Raw genomic sequence first — 16,485 nt, forward strand, 5'->3', positions numbered from 1 at the left:
TCCAATCTAAAGCATTCACACTCATGCATTGCCCGTTGGACCGACCCCTGCCTCTTCTTCATGTCCGCCCACATAATCATCAATAAAAGCATCCACATCATCATTACCTGCACCATTCAAGTATAGTGAGTCGAAAGACTCAGCAAGAGCATGCAGAAAAGGATTTTCTAACTTTAAAAGGAAAACATTAACTTAAACTCCCATGCAATAAACATAACTTTAATATAGCCATATCATAAAAATATTTGGGGAGATGAAGTATGAGTAGTGTGGTAACCGTCATAACGAGTCATTCATAGTTTCCTGTTGATCAGACAAGCATATGGCATTAAGCCCGCAAACTTTCATTCTTTGGATAGCCGCTTCGAAGCTCAACCCGAAGTGCATACCCCGTATAACCATCCCGTGAGCCATGTTTGGATAGCCGCTCCGGAGCTCATCCCAAAGTGCATACCCCATATAATCACCACAAGACGCATAAATCATCAAAATATTTTCCATGCATCATATCATTCATCTTATCATGTCATTTTCATAAATCTCGTACATGCTCATAAAGTTTCTCGTGATGCTACATGCTTAAAATCCGTCAAAACATTTCATGAGAAGTTATTTTTCATGAGAAAATCACATAATCATACAATACATAACTTGACTGATCCACGCGAGGCATTCCATCCGTTTCGGACCTTGAAAACTTTAAAATTCTTCATGAACATTCTTAAAAATAATTAAAATACATTAAAGTATAAAAATCATGATTTTTAGTACTCAAAAACTCATAAAATCGGATGGGAATTTCGAACTTGCGGTGCGGCCGCGTGCTCAACCAGCGCGGGCGCGCCGTCCGCTCGCAAAGTGGGCGCGGGCGCGCTGCTTAACAGCGCGGGCGTGCCTCCTGCTCGCAGATTTACGCGACACAGGCGCGGGCGCGCTGCATGGCAGCGTGGGCGCGCCGTCGCGTCTTCTTTTTCGAAAACTGATCTTTTCTGCATTTTTTTTCAAAACCCACAATGCTTTGGGACGATTTTTCCATCAAAATATCATTCTAAAACATCATAAACTCAAAATAAATTATACCAATGCATCAAACATTTCAAAGATTTTGAATCAAACCTTCAAAACTACTTTTACCCAAAAATCTGATTTATTGCCTTCAAATCTTTCAAAACTCGATAAACATGAACCGAACACCTCAGGAATGCTTCACGTATCACAATCAAGCAACATACTCATAGAAATTTTCAAGAAAACATTCAAAGATCATCAATCAAATACCTAGGGTTTTACCTTGAAAATAACTATATTCTTGAATGGGTTTAAAAACAGTAAAAACTTGCCTGGATTGATTCGATTGGAAATAACCTGAGCGGTAGGACGATCTAGCCTCGAGCCTCTGAAGAACCCTAGCCTTGATGCAGCGTTTGAGAGAGATTTTGAGGAAGAAAAGTGAGCGTTCAAATGAGAGTTCAAAATAAAATTTCTGAACGCTTTTCTTTTGTGACTAATGGGCTCCAACACGGCCCATTAGTTACATTTAAAAATCCTTTAAAATTTTACTCTCCCACTCAATAAAATACACTGCATCCCTTTAACTTTTATTTTAACATATTTTTCTTAACTCGATTCAAGGCTAGACTCGTACCTACGACCCAAAATTAATACCAATCTGAAAACTTTAAAAAAAATAACATAGCAGTCACATAATTCCAGACATCCAATAATTCACATAATTCCACATAACAATTAAATATTCTAAATAACATGCATTAAATCATATAATTAAATCAATTAATCGTGATTAAGCTAGTGAACTTTTTGGACCTTACACGTTTTGTGAATAAAAATATAAAAGTGAATAATAAATATACTATCTATACTATATTATAATACTTGAGGCACCTAGAGAAACCGCTCATGTGGATACCATCTTTTGTTCCATTTTTGCTCCTCCTTCCCTTCTTATATTATTCCTTAATTTCATAATAATTACCCTTCCTACCCACAATCCCCACTAAAAAACCTCCCACTAACTCCACTTTCACATAAAATAAAAAAAAACTTATTTTTTTATAATACATTAACTTCAATCATCTCACGAATTTTTAATTTTCATCATATTTTTTATTTGGGTTCTACATTTCTTTTTTCATTTGATTTTTTTTCCCAATAACATGTTCAACAAAAGTACAAAAAAAATCAAAAAAATAAAACAATAAAGTGATCGTAACTGAAAATTTTTCGTTGCACACGCATACGTGTGCCATGTTTACTAGTTTGAATAAAACTAGACACCTAACGAGATATATATTAGTCAATCAACACTTCAAAAGTCTGAAAAATCCTCCTCCCTATTATTTCCTTGAGTTTGCAGTATTTCATTCCTTCTTAGAGTCGTAAATAAAATTTTTAAGTTTTATAAAAAAATCGGCCGAAAATATTTTTTCAAAGTTTGCTTCTTCTCCAATTACTGAAGTTATTTTATTTCTTCCTTTCGTTGTGCGCCGGCAACCTCAATTATTGAACTTATTGGTTGAATACTTTCATCACATTCACCAAAATTAAGGCTGCGTTTACTTAGATTGATAAACGATGGATAACATTATTAATACCGACTAATCCTATGTTTAGTTGCAAAATTGAAAATCATTATAAATCATTAAGCCCGTTAATAATAGGATTTAGAAATGATTCTTAATCCTAAATTTTAGAAGGGGTTATAAATTTGTACATGGTGAAAATAGAAAAAAAAATCAATCCCAAATTAATTCATCAAACTAAACATATTATTATTTTTCCATAACCATTTCATATCCTATCAAATTATAATAATAATCACATTTTAATCTATCCTTTCACAATCTCATCTCTTAAACTAAACGCAACCTTAAGAATAATGAACACATGAAATTTAGAACATTAAAATTGTCCTAATCCTAACTCAAACAAAAAAAAATTGTCCTAATCCCAATAATTAATCAATCCAAATAAATATATTTTAAATATAATCTTATCATATACCCAACTTAGTTGACTAAAACCAAATTTTAACTATTTAAGAGACTAAAAACAAAAGCAATCAAATTACAGGACTATTTTGCAAATTTCCCCAATCGCAAGTGATGGAAGAGGGCGAGATGAAACATGGATCATACATTCCTAAATATATATGTCATGGTTTGTTAAAAAAATATGTATATGTCATGAGACATTGTTATAAATAAAATGAAGTTTAACATGCCTTAATTTATAAAACTTAACAAAATATTAGTGTATTTCTGTATGCGTTGTGTATTTGTACAATTAAAATGATTAGTAAAACATGACAATTTTTGTTATTTTCAGATTAATGAATTTTAACACTAATTTTTATTAGAAGGAATATAGTCATATAATCTAAAAGTATACATATAGATTTAAAAAATATTTTTAATGATTTAATAGAAATGGAAAAGTCGAATGAGAAGGATCGGTGAGATCGTGTAGTAGCCCGGTTCCATTTTACAAGATTAAGTGATTTTAAACATGTTAGAAAATGACATATAATTTTAAAAGTATCAAAACATGTTTTACGGAGTCCTTATTTGGTGAAAATAAGAAGAAAATCAGATCCGGAACGTCCGAACCCAGTTCGGGCCGTTCAAACTCAGCAGAGCCCAAGTGTCAAAATAGGGAGTAGACTATAGTTTAATTAAGCTTTTAGAGCCTAGTAGGTGATGTTTGACATGCTAGATAATGCATGGTTATTTATGTTGTAGTGTTGTATGGTAGACTTGGACCTAGATAGGAGCTTCTAGGATCTGTCTTAGTAATGTACGTAAGTATTATTAGAGATATCCAGATTGAGTATGCATGTATTATGTGTTTGCATGAATTATATGATTGCATGTTTTATATGCATTTATATACAGCATATCATGACTGTATGTATACATGTCAAAACGGGCCGGCCCGCAACCCCCCTCAACCCGCCTTTAGGCGGGGCGGGGCGGGGCGGGCCTCCAAATGCTCAACCCAACCCAACCTGCCTTGGGCCGCGATTGGGCAGGCTGGCCCGCCTAATTTTTTTATTAATTTTTTAAAAATAAATGTTATTTTTTAATTAAAAAAATTATAATAACATTTGAAATTCTCAGAAAATAAAAAATAAAATTTAATCAAATAGTTTAATCAATATTAGAAAGTATTACTATGAAAAATTAATAATATATAAAATTAATTAGTAAAATAAAATATGAAAAAATTAAAAAAAAATACTAAATATTTAATTATCATCAAAATTCATTCAAAAGAAGTTCAATAAAACTAAAAAATATATATAAAAAACAATAAAAAATACAATTTTGCAAAATAATAATAATAAAAAAAATTTGGCAGGCTAGCCCGCGCGGGCTCAGCATGTTTGGCCCGCCTCCAAACGGGCTAAGATTTGCACAACCCATTTCTATGGCGGGGCGGGCTGGTCCGACGGGCTCAGCCCATTTTGACAAGTCTAACTGGATGTTGCATACATGAGCATATTGAGCATTTACCTTAAAAATATCCTATAGTAGGGGAGCTCACGCTACGAATTTGTGGATGGTTGGATACGTAAGTCTTGTGTCAGATCACCGTGATGATTGAACACATGTACTAGTATCAGGTCACTATTATCCACATGCATCGAACCGACTAAATCGAAAAAACCGATATTTTTTTAAAAAATAACCGAGCTACCGAATAAACCGAACCGGATTTCCGATTTTTTTCGGTTCGGTCGGTTTTTTCGGTTTGACCGATATTTTGCTCACCCCTAGTTAGTTTCTTGACCTGAGTGTCTTGGTACCCAGTTCATTTGCATTCATGCGCATATAATAGTGTATACTCATACTCTCGTACTGAGCATGTTAGGCTCACTTTCGGTTATTTTCTATTGGCTGGAAGCCCTATTCCAAGGGGCAGTTGCAGGTAGTTCTCCCGTAGATAGGGAGGTTAGGCGTTGACCAAAGTTGGATAGCGGGGTTGACCACTAGGTTTTGCTTACCTGGTATTTGACCTACTTTAATTCCGCAGTTACTCTGATTAAGATTATTTTATTAATTAATTGCATGCTTAAGTTTTAATTAATAGGTGTTCTTGTTGCGGGTCACTGCAGATCGACAGGCTAATCATGTTCATATTACAATAAAAAAATATTATTTTTAATATAAAGAGTTTGGGTAACACCAAAAGGATATGTGTTACAAAATAGACTCATTCCAATGAGAATATCTATTGTATGAAGAAAAATTCAAAAAATATAATTTAGTCCTACAACCTATTTTATTAATTGTAAATTGTAATTGTAATCTCACGTTTTCTTGGAATAGTTTTTCTCCAAGATTTGTTTCCCTAAATAGATACAATATTGAGATTTACTTGTTAATGATATGTTCCTAAGATAATTACCATATTAATTAGTAATCTGCTAGTGTATATACTAACTTCATGCATATATATTAAAAGAAATTTGTGTTAAATATATATTTTTTTAATTCTAGAGATTATTTTAAAATTTATAACTTTAAAATTTTTATATTAAATTTTATGTCATATATTATATCTTTATATAACTTAAAATTTCGATAAAGATATAGAAAAAATTTATTAGAATATAGTAGATAAATACAAAAGTTGCAAATTTACTAAAATAAGTTTAATTATATTTTTATTAAATAAAAGTAAACCTTTTGTAATTTGAGAAAACGGTATCTTTGAATATCAAAAATAGATTATAACAATCCATTATTTTTATGTCGCTCAAACTTTATATATATATATATAATGTGTGTTTTTCGATTTTTTATCCCACAAATTATAAATTGCTCGCCGAAATCATCAACCCTGCTTCAGACAACTCCGGGTCTTCATCGATTTTGAATTTATTTTTTCGTTCTTTCAACGGTTTTTCAAGAGGTATGAACTCGCACTCGATCCCATTGAATTTGCAAATCACTTGCATCTATATTCAGACGCAGGCCAGAGGATGCCGATAACCATGCAAACATGGTTACATTCTTTTTCTGTTTTTTTCTCTTTTTTTTTTATATGAGTAGAGTCACTGTCGCTCTGATTAAATTTTCGAACTAACGCAAATATCACCAATTTTACATTACATGATGATGATAATCATGGTTTGAAAAAACGGTATCGAAACGGATTAAACGGTCGTCGTGATGAGACACTAATCTGTTAAACCGCACCACCGTCTACCTAGAGTGGTAGGCAAAAGAATCTAATTCCTCGCCAAAAGCCTTTATTGCCTCGACAACTCGAATATCTATTCGAAAAAGCTTTCATATGTAATTTGGAACGTGTATATATAAACTAAATTTTGATGCAATTATCACTGGGGCTAGCTGTGTAGTCACCGGACCTCGTACCCTGAGAAAGAGAACGTTCCTACAAAGTCCCATTTTTGTAAATTGACTAGATGGTGTTCTTTTTTCTTTTCTTTTTTATTTTTTCCCATATTCTCCTGTGTATTTAATTTGGAGTGGATTTTGTTATAATGCAACTTCTACTTTATTCTAGCTGGTCTATCTCGTTTATGCTTGAGAAATTTTTTGCAGAGAAATGAGCTTGAAGAGGCAAAGAACGTTGCCGAACTGGGGAATATCGAAGAGGAGAACGGCATGCTCAGCAGAAGTCATGGGAAAACCACACCTACCACATGACTTAATCTTCGAAATCTTGAGTTATTTGCCAGTTTTATCGTTGCTGAGATTCAGAACCGTGTGCACATTGTGGCGCGACACAATTCGAGATCCAATATTCATAGATAAACACATGACGCCGCAGGCTAGCCTTGCTATCGCGTATAGGAGTGGCCTTGAAGCTCCTAATCCAGATAGGGGAATTGCTGAAGAGTCATGCTTCATTTGGTGTTTCCTCCATGGATTACAGTTGGAGGAATGCAAGAAAACTCACGCATACAGTATAAGGAACCCTTCGACGAAACAGGTTCTTACTCTGCCTTTTCCCAAGAAAATCGTCTTGATCATGACAATGTGTTTCATATCAACCAGCAAAGTTTACAAGTTGGTGTGTCTGTATCTTGACGAATTCACCCACGACCGTCTAGGCTGCCAAGTTCTAACCATAGGGACCGATTCTTCATGGCGAACCATCGACTCCCCTGTGACATGGTATGACCGTCATTATGACAAACTGAAAGGCTACATAATCATCAAGGGGGTCCTCTACGTGATCAAGAATTCGAAACACGGTGACTCCAAGTTAATTTGCGTAGAAATGGAGAAAGAACAATTTGTACAAGTGAGCATCCCACGTTACTTGTTCTCGGACACGGATAACGTCTGGCCTCTGTGCTGGAATCGCGCGATGTTATCGTTTGTTAACATTGTGAAACAGAGACTTCGTGTCTGGATATTGGAAGACTACACGAAGATGAGATGGGATAGGAACGAAATCGACATTCCCTTGACTTTCTTGAAAGATTTCCCAGATTTTGGCAACGACGATCTTTACATTCGTGTAATGACTGATGATATATTGCTCTTTATAGTAAAAGCAGAACATGCTATATTCTATAGTATTAATTCTGCAAGCGTCAAACATAAGGCATCGGCGCCTCCAGGGAAAAAATTTTTCATCATCAATAATAGGTCTACTCTGGTGTCTTTGGCCGGGATGCAGCCATTTGCGTAGACAAACTAACCAAGTCTATATTTATTTATTTATTTCCTTGTTCCTTTTCATTTGTGTTTGTTTTTGAAAATGTAAATTATAATACATTACATATTGATTGATACATACAAAATCAAATGAAATGCTACAAGCTAGTCACCTTTTCGAAGAAATGTGATTGATACAGTGTTTATAACCCATATGTCATGAGTTAATGATGTCCTTTAATTAGAGAGACTATGATTGCATACATAAAATTTTGATGTCCAATAATTATTTTTAACGGGATTATATTAGAATATAAAATTGTATAGACTATTTTTATAATAATATTTTATGTTATGAATGATATGATTATTTAATTTTAAAATTCAAAATATAATTAAAGATAAAATAAAAATATATAGATATATATAAAAACAAATATTGATAAAAATTCTATCAAAGAAAAATAGAATATATAATATATATTTGATGAGATATACAAACTGTTGAATATTTCTTAGCACTAGCTAGGACAGGACAGTAGTACGTACCTGATCGTGTTGGTTAATTAAAACGTGAAATTTGAAGATGCCGCTTTGATTTCAACAGCGGCGGGCACCGGCGCCTGAACTTCCCCGGCATCGGAGTACTCCGGCACATGGAGATTAATGGATTTGAATTCTATGCGCCGCAATTTGGTCTTCCATTTGATTATCCGAAACCGGACATATGTTTGCACACCAACTACATAGCCACCACTAGCTTTCGACCCTGGTCGAGTGGCATGAATCAGAATGTGGAGTGAAGTAGTGTTCCTATACCCCTGGTAGAAAGATGGAATGCTAGAGTTCGTCCCGACGACACAATTATTACAGTCGCCGTCGTACAAACTCAGCGTGATGCCGCCGTAAAAGATCCCCATTCGCTTGTTGGGATTCAAGATTTCGAGGTTAAACATAAAGTTCTTGGCCGTGGTAGTGTTGAGAGGAAGAAGGTGCGTATCGGAGATATGGAAACGTGGGTTCTTTGGGGTGAGGCTTAGCCATGAAAGGAAACAGGCCACTATTAGAACGATAACGACGCAGAATAACCAGCAATAGAGTTGGAAACGAGCGTTGTTGAATATTCGGAAAACCATTGGTAAGATTAGAGTCCGTACGTAATGAAAACGAAAAGTTATGGGGATTTGAATTTGATTCAGAGACGAAGGCTAGCTAGGGAAATACGAATCACGAAGAGACATGCAGATCAAATGAAAGAGAAGTTACAAAGACGGTCACCTCTATATATATCGTATAAATAATTAAATCTAGATTATATTCAATGGAGTATTTCGATAAAGTTTTATCTTAAGTATTTTTGTTCTACTAGAAAACCATTAGCTGATTTTCGGGAAAAAGAAAATTTTAAAAAAAAATCATTTGCAGTTTAATACGTGATTTTGGACCTTCATATTTAGATAAATTTTAATTTTAGTCTTCTATTGTACACGTTATCTTCTCATCATATTTATATTGGTGTCACATCAATATTACGTTGAAAAATAAACTAAAATTATTTAAATAAAAATGAGAAATACAAAATAAATATATAAGACAAAAAAGCAATTTTCTAATAATTTATTATATGACCTTTCATAATGGGTACGATCAATTGGGCCTTCGTATACAATCAATTCAACCCATGAGTCAAATTGGTCATAGAATTTTGTTTTTGATATTTTTATAATTTTATGTTTACATTAAATTATTATATATAAAACTTAAATTTCTTCTCTAAAAAAAACTTAAATGAATACATGCAGCGACGACTGTTACGAGAATATTAAGCACCCTCATTATTGTTTGCCCCATCAATATCGTTTAATCAGTTTCTTGTTTACAGGAGCATGAATATTTGCAACGCACTTCGTAAATATTATAAACCTATCTATTGATAATAAATACATTCTGAATAATATATATATATATATATATATATATCATATATATATCTAAATAATTAATCAGCTAATGATCTATATATGTATTATTAAAAATATATATATTTTCAGCCAATTATCAGAAAGATTTTTAATTATTTGTAGATATTATATATAATCCACAATTCAAAAACAATATTGATAACGATCCGCATTCGTCTTCCGCCGTTTAAACATATAGACCGTCTTACAATAAATTCAATATTCTAAATTTATCGAGATGGATTCCAGGTGTTTCTCAACGAATGATTACTCCCGATGATTGCCATTATCATGGTATTCATATTATTTTCTTAGACAGATCAAAAGTAAACAAATAGAACACCGCATCAAACATAAAATATAGTTAAAAATAAATAAAGTCATGTCCAAATCGATAGAGAATGCGAGAGTTTGATTAATGATCATGAATATGATTTTTTTTATCAACGCTTTCACGAAAGAAATTGTGATTTTCCTAATTTCATTTAACTAGCTGGTTTGCTCAACGCTTACCAAAAGATATCAGTTATAAGGTTTATCCTTATTTAAAAAAAAAAAACTAACTAACTTAATCGCTGCAACTTGCAATGAGTTGACTTCTGCAATCGGATGCATGTGGTACATCTTTAAGCATTTTAATTAGTAAAATGTCAACCATTAGACTCCGCCGCTAGTCCATGCATAAAATTTTCATTTGATTTATTCACATTTTTGAATGTGGAATAACGGTAAAATTGCCAAAAATTTAATATAAAAGAATTAATATATATGCACCCCTATATATGAGAGAGGGGAAGGAGACCAAGAGAATTTGATGACATGAGGGATGGACTATAATATTATATACTTTATATATAACAATAAATATGGTTTTTTAAATAAGCTAGCTTGATGCTATAATTAAAATAAAACTCTTGTCAGTCGTACCCCAAAAAACAAAAATTTCTTTTATGTCCAGCTAACCCTTTTTATTTTAATAAAAATATATAATCTAATCTCCTGGGAAAGATATATAATTTATTGGCCGATATATGATCGATAATTTATCATTTCTTGATATTAAAAAGTGAATATATACATTAAAGGAGATCGATTCATATTGAAGTTTTGAACATATATATATCATTATTTACGTCAACTACTATGATTTTTCTTTTCGTTTTTGTATGAATGGAATAAGCTTTTGGAAGTGTAATTTCTTGCTTTCAGCTCTAGATAAAAATCCATCATCATTAAGCTAAAACTACTATGATTTTTATATGACCTCTTAATTTTTATACCTTGATTAGTTAATTTGAGTATATATCTGTGTAGCTTCGTCGACTTTCTAACATATTTTTAAACATTTTTTTGGATGTTTGATTTTCTTTGGTTGGTACGTAGTTCGTTTTATTATTGTACAAAATGCCAAAAAAATACGATAATTACACTCTTTAAATTTTTTTATTATCTATTATGCCATTTAAAAGGAGAAATGTCATCCTAGCTCGATATAAATTAAAGTATACATCTAGCATAAACTCATTTTTAAATCTTATTTTTAATTTACCTGCATTCTTTATAATTTTACAATACAATATATATCAAGTTATGGATCCCAACCCTTTTGGAAGATTGTTCTAAAATTTACCCATTTATTGAAAGAATATGAGTTGAAACAAATAAACTTAAAAATCCACGGGAAGTCGTGTCGTATTTATAAATTTTTTGTGATTTGAAAATGAAATCATTTAACGATAGTCGATAGATAAGTCAAATGACCAAAAAAACATGGAAAAAAAATCTCATGAAACTGTTATATAGTTAATTTTTGTGAGACAAATCTCTAACCTATATTATTAAATTCACAGGCGCTCATCCATTCAAATTGATTTTTCGTTTTTACTTGACGTAAGAGAAATAAAAAAACCTCTTTTTTCATTGTATAACAGACAAAAAATAATATTTTTTTATTAATTAAATTTATCCATAAAATGAATGAGGTAGAATGACTTTAACATTTTCAACTGATAGTAAAAGAACAAAATCAGGATATATATTAATCAAATCGACGAATATAAATTTTTAAATTCATATGTATAACAAAACACTTTTACAGCTTCTATCTATTCATAGTACATAAAATTATTGTGTGGCGATTCAGCAAGATACCCGGGCTATCGGAGGCGTGGAAGAGAAGTGGTCCGTCTCCGATAAATATGCTCAAATTTTGTATTTTTTTTATATTATTTTGCCAAAAGAATTGAAAACGTGACATACATATATATATATGCCAAAGAAATTAACTACTTCCCATCTTTCCTCACTGCCATATTTTTCTTATCTACAAATTCTCTAATCTATTCTCACAACTTAACACCGCAAATTTTTTCTTTTCTTTTCTTTTTTTCACCACACCAAAAAATTACTACATAAAAATACTATGTTTTTTTAATAAAAAAAAGTAAAAATACATTAGTCCTGACTCCTGACTTATTTTTCGTGAGTTATTATATAAATTATATGTTGTTGGTTGATTAAAAGGTGTTTAATTTCAAGTAGCCATAGGCCCAATCCGCCCAAAGTTATTATTGATACGAAAATTTGTGTAATAATTATTTGATGCGTGATGTATTTTTCAATATTTTTTTGCTAAATATCACCTTCAAAAGTCTGATAAAAATATAGCACGGAAAAAATTTATTTTGAATAAATTTCTTCACATAAAACATTTACTTGACCATATAAAATTATATTAATTAATATGAAAATTCCGTGAATATATATATACATAGGTTAGGAATGCCAAGATGAACTAGAATAGGTACTTGCATGCGCGAGAAATAAAGGATTTATGCCTAATCCATTAATCCAACATTTTCAATTCAACACGCTATCTTAATATATATATAAAAAAAAATTCAAGATAAGTCCAAAATAATTTAGTAGCCAAAGTTTGTGTTAATCATTCAGCTTTATGATAATGATATTGATAGATATATAAATATATACATCATCACAAGTTTCTATCCTTTTAGAATTTCCAATTTTCGACCTATATAAAATGACGTTTCATGCACTATACTATCTATATATATGTATATGATGAATGATATATACAAGAAAATGTTAATATTGACAACTAATGTATTTGGTCAAATTCACACATGAATAATTGAATATAATTCATCTACACTAAACAACAATTGATTAATAATCCATATCGGTTATATATACACACACACACACATATCATTCCCTATCATCCTTGAAATTCACTCCTCGTGAACTCTCTCTTCTCTGGCCAGACATCAACAGGATTTCTTGTCGTAAATACTAGAGAAGATGAAGTGATTAATCGAGGTTCAGTTTTTGTTGATTAAGATATTTCTTGTAATTAAATTAAATTTGTCAGCAATTGGTTTTCTTGTTCAAACGAAGCTTCTTCGATCTTTCAACCTTATCATTCACGGGAGACTTATTACTAGGATGAACTAAACTCGTGATTTCTATTCATGTATTTGGGCAGGCAAAAAGTTGACCCATTATTTAATTTCCTGATTTAATTTTCTTAATCTTGGCGAAATCAAGAAATTACCCGATGCTGGTGAGCTTTAATTTTATTGTTATTAATTCCTGTTTTGCTCTAAGTTTTTTTATTTTATTTTATAAATATTTTGCTTTAAGTATTGATGAACATACATTACTGTTTCATTGCTTTTACCGTAATTAAATGCCATTTTTTGTTTTTTTCAGCACAAAATAAAAATATAAGCTGCATAAAATTCATCGCTCTTTATTATTATTTTCAGGTGGAGATGGGTTCAGAAAACCAGAACTCGGTGGTTAAGCTTGGAGAATTTGAATTAGGAATCGACGGAGTTCGAAAATCTGGTGTTTCTGGTAATTACTCGAACAATAATAATAATAATATAAAGTCCGATAGCTTTGTGGTGGAAATGGACAGGCTATCCCTTCCCGTTGAGAAAGATCACATCAATGGAAATTCAAGAATTACAGTAAGTTCTTCACTTTAATATTAATTATTATTGTTAATTAATTAAGTATATAAATATTATCTGCTCCGATCTCAAGAAAGTGTTCTACATCTGGATTAATATATAATTAACAATTATATATCTGTTCCGACTTTTCAAAAGCTCTAATTAATTAAATGATGCGATAATATGGGATTATCTGGGGTGACAAGTTTGATTACTTTAATTTATCTTCTTGTTTCAAAAGAAAGTTTGATCTGCTTTTTATGTATACAGGCCAAAATTCCTATGTAACGGTCTCAAATATTATTTTTTTAGACGGGTCTCTTTTATGGGTTATCCATTAAAAAGTATTACATTTTATGCCAAAAATATTACTTTTTATTATAAATGTGGGTAGGGTTGACCCGTCTCACGGATGAGACCGTTTCACGGGAGTATTACTCTGATTATTATTATATATATACAATTATAAATATATTACATTGGTGGTTGCAATTAAAGTTGCAGAGAAATCTTTCAAGAAAAGGATCCGGAAAATCATGTGGAGAGAAGAAAATTAATTCGATTCTTGGAGCTAACGAGAGAGACGCTTGCATGCTGTCAACTTCACCTAGAGGTATGTTTAGGTCCCTAAAGAAGATTAATAATTTTTTTTACCTTTTCAAATTGGATTATTTTTTTTATAAAATACAGAAAAATGATATGGGTTTTCCTATGATTTTTTAAATTAGGCTTCACGTGAGGTCTACGAGAAGGCAAAGGTGGTAACTAAAAATTGGTAACAAACGTAGGATGAGATAATTATTAGAAGCTGTAAATAGCAAAAGAATATAATAGAGAAAGAGACTCGAAAAGGGCAGCAATTTTTTCTGCATTTACTCGGGTTGTCTTTGAGTTCATTTTGTACGCATGCACGCCTTTTGTTTCGAGGGTTTTTTTTTTTTTTTTTTTGGTCCATAATCAATTGCTAGAGGCCAAATGCCATTCGTAACTCACGTTTGGTCACAGCTAGACGCCATTTCGAAACTTGTCTTGTGGTCAACCTTTTTTCACATGCTAAGATTTCACACATCAACTTATTTATGTATTGATTTAAAAGAAAGTTAGTGCGATTGTTTTATAAGGATAGTTTTTAAGTCATATGTTATTTAATAATACTAATCCCATCATGATAGTGCTGTTAGAAATATTCGGGGTTTCCTTATAATTAATCAATTGTTATTAATATATATAACTATTTTTTAAATATCTTATGAGCAATTATTTGGTTGTACATATATATCATGTGACACGTAATTATCTTGAGAAGAAGTCGTGTGAACCTAGAATATGCAGGGCTTGGATAGTCAAATACTCCATTTCATAAGCCAAAAATTCCATAAAACTTTGGGGATTATTACTCGGATGTTAATAGAATTTCTTTTCAAAAACTCATGTAACCTTGAATTTTTTAAACTAATATACAATATAATAACACGACCTCATGGACTCTTATATGAAGCTTAAAGATAGATTGAAATTTACCTCGAAAGAGATGACATAAAACCCGAAATTCGTTGTGCTGGATGGCCTTTTTGTCAATATATTATCCATAATAAGAAATTAAATAGTATCAAATGGAATATATAATACCAAAAAAATACTGCTGATTATTAGCTGTATAATTCCAATCAATGTGCCGAGAAAAATATGGTAGGTATAAAATAAAAAGATGAGACTTTTTTTAGGAAGATTTTATTCTTAAATCGCACGCATCATCATTCTCCCTGCCTATTCTTTGCACTATTTTAAGTATGCCAAAATTGGGTAGCAGCAACCCAACATGCGTACTACATTCTACAATTTAGCAGCATTAACGTTTCTATATACGCAGCATCTTTACACGGAAGCAGCACGCCTGAAAAGCCAACCGTGGTAGTGGCGTTGGGGGCCACCGATCACTCCACCACCCACCAGCCCCATCATCAGATTACCATCAATGGCAGCATCAGCAACACGGCAGCGGAAAGCAAATGTGGCAACAAAAGGTTTAGTTTCCGACGTTCTCCGCCTTCCTTCACTGTTGATCCCAGAAGGATGCTTTTCCTCTTCGCAACTCTGTAAGCGTAAACTAACCAACCAATATTACTTTTTGCTTGATTTTCCGGCTCGTTATGTAATTATCTTGTATCTGTTACAGGTCAAGCATCGGGACTATAGTGTTGATCTACTTCACCTTATCCATGACCAAGATCAATGGGGATGACAATGCTCTTAATTAGTAACATCTATTAAGCAGAACTGAACTAAACACCGCGTATTTTAGGATTTCATACTCAACTTAGTTATGTTACAGACTCTTTCGTCCCAGAAAGATGGCTTAATCTGCTAAGAGGGACGGGACAAGATGCAATACAAAAAGAACAAGCAGAGAAAAAGAAACTTGTTGGATCGAGGGGTATTATCAGTTGGATCTCACCATTTTCACCGTAACCTTTTCTCATAAACAAATCATTTAACTGAAGGCACTAGCAGAAAGCATGAAGAATCTTTCTTTCTGTACACAAATGGAAGACAAAAAAAGAATGACATGGAGTGTATACTGTTTTTCATAATTGTCTAGTCAATCTTTGTATAAAGTGCAGTGGGGAGAGAAAGTGCGTGTCATTTTGCCACTTTTTAGTTTTTACCCTTTAATTCATGTATGTTTGCTCCTGCAACACACAGCAAAGGTATCTTTTTTTAAAAAAACAAAAAACACTAAAGGAAACTTGTCATTCCGTGAGGCTGGGGCTCACTGGTGTCCGCCACTTAATACACCCTTTTTCAAATAGAGGTGGAAAAAATCAATGTTTTCTCTGTCCAGCTGCTGCACCACAGGAAGCATAGCTTCTCAAGTACCCAGCCTTC

At 32.3% G+C, this 16,485-nt stretch overlaps 2 protein-coding genes across 3 annotated transcripts; both read left to right on the forward strand.

Annotated features, from left to right (window-relative positions):
* Positions 1-5,854: 5,854 nt before the first annotated feature.
* LOC140867835 (putative F-box protein At1g47765) lies at positions 5,855-7,692 on the forward strand. The gene is made up of 2 exons (XM_073272887.1): positions 5,855-5,934; positions 6,591-7,692. The coding sequence occupies exon 2, from the start codon at positions 6,595-6,597 to the stop codon at positions 7,687-7,689; it is 1,095 nt and encodes a 364-aa protein (XP_073128988.1). The 5' UTR covers positions 5,855-5,934; positions 6,591-6,594; the 3' UTR covers positions 7,690-7,692.
* Positions 7,693-12,831: 5,139 nt separating this feature from the next.
* On the forward strand, positions 12,832-16,440 carry LOC140860281 (uncharacterized). Of its 2 annotated transcripts, XM_073263218.1 has the most exons (6): positions 12,832-12,958; positions 13,125-13,202; positions 13,408-13,614; positions 14,098-14,212; positions 15,470-15,695; positions 15,776-16,438. In XM_073263218.1, the coding sequence occupies exons 2-6, from the start codon at positions 13,197-13,199 to the stop codon at positions 15,855-15,857; spliced, it is 636 nt and encodes a 211-aa protein (XP_073119319.1). In that variant the 5' UTR covers positions 12,832-12,958; positions 13,125-13,196; the 3' UTR covers positions 15,858-16,438. The 2 variants fall into 2 exon arrangements, with proteins under 2 accessions (XP_073119319.1, XP_073119320.1); XM_073263219.1 differs by lacking the exon at positions 13,125-13,202 and having other exon boundaries at positions 12,866-12,958; positions 15,776-16,440.
* Positions 16,441-16,485: the final 45 nt, after the last annotated feature.

Source organism: Henckelia pumila, chromosome 4 (assembly GCF_033568475.1).
Source record: "Henckelia pumila isolate YLH828 chromosome 4, ASM3356847v2, whole genome shotgun sequence".
NCBI lineage: Eukaryota > Viridiplantae > Streptophyta > Magnoliopsida > Lamiales > Gesneriaceae > Henckelia > Henckelia pumila.

Bases quoted from the DNA above. Each gene is read 5' to 3' on its own strand.
- LOC140867835 (XM_073272887.1), top strand. From the start codon at position 6,595: ATGAGCTTGAAGAGGCAAAGAACGTTGCCGAACTGGGGAATATCGAAG.
- LOC140860281 (XM_073263218.1), top strand. The intron at 13,615-14,097 runs GTAAGTTCTTCA...TTGCAATTAAAG, and splicing joins ATGGAAATTCAAGAATTACA to TTGCAGAGAAATCTTTCAAG. The intron at 14,213-15,469 runs GTATGTTTAGGT...CTATATACGCAG, and splicing joins GCTGTCAACTTCACCTAGAG to CATCTTTACACGGAAGCAGC.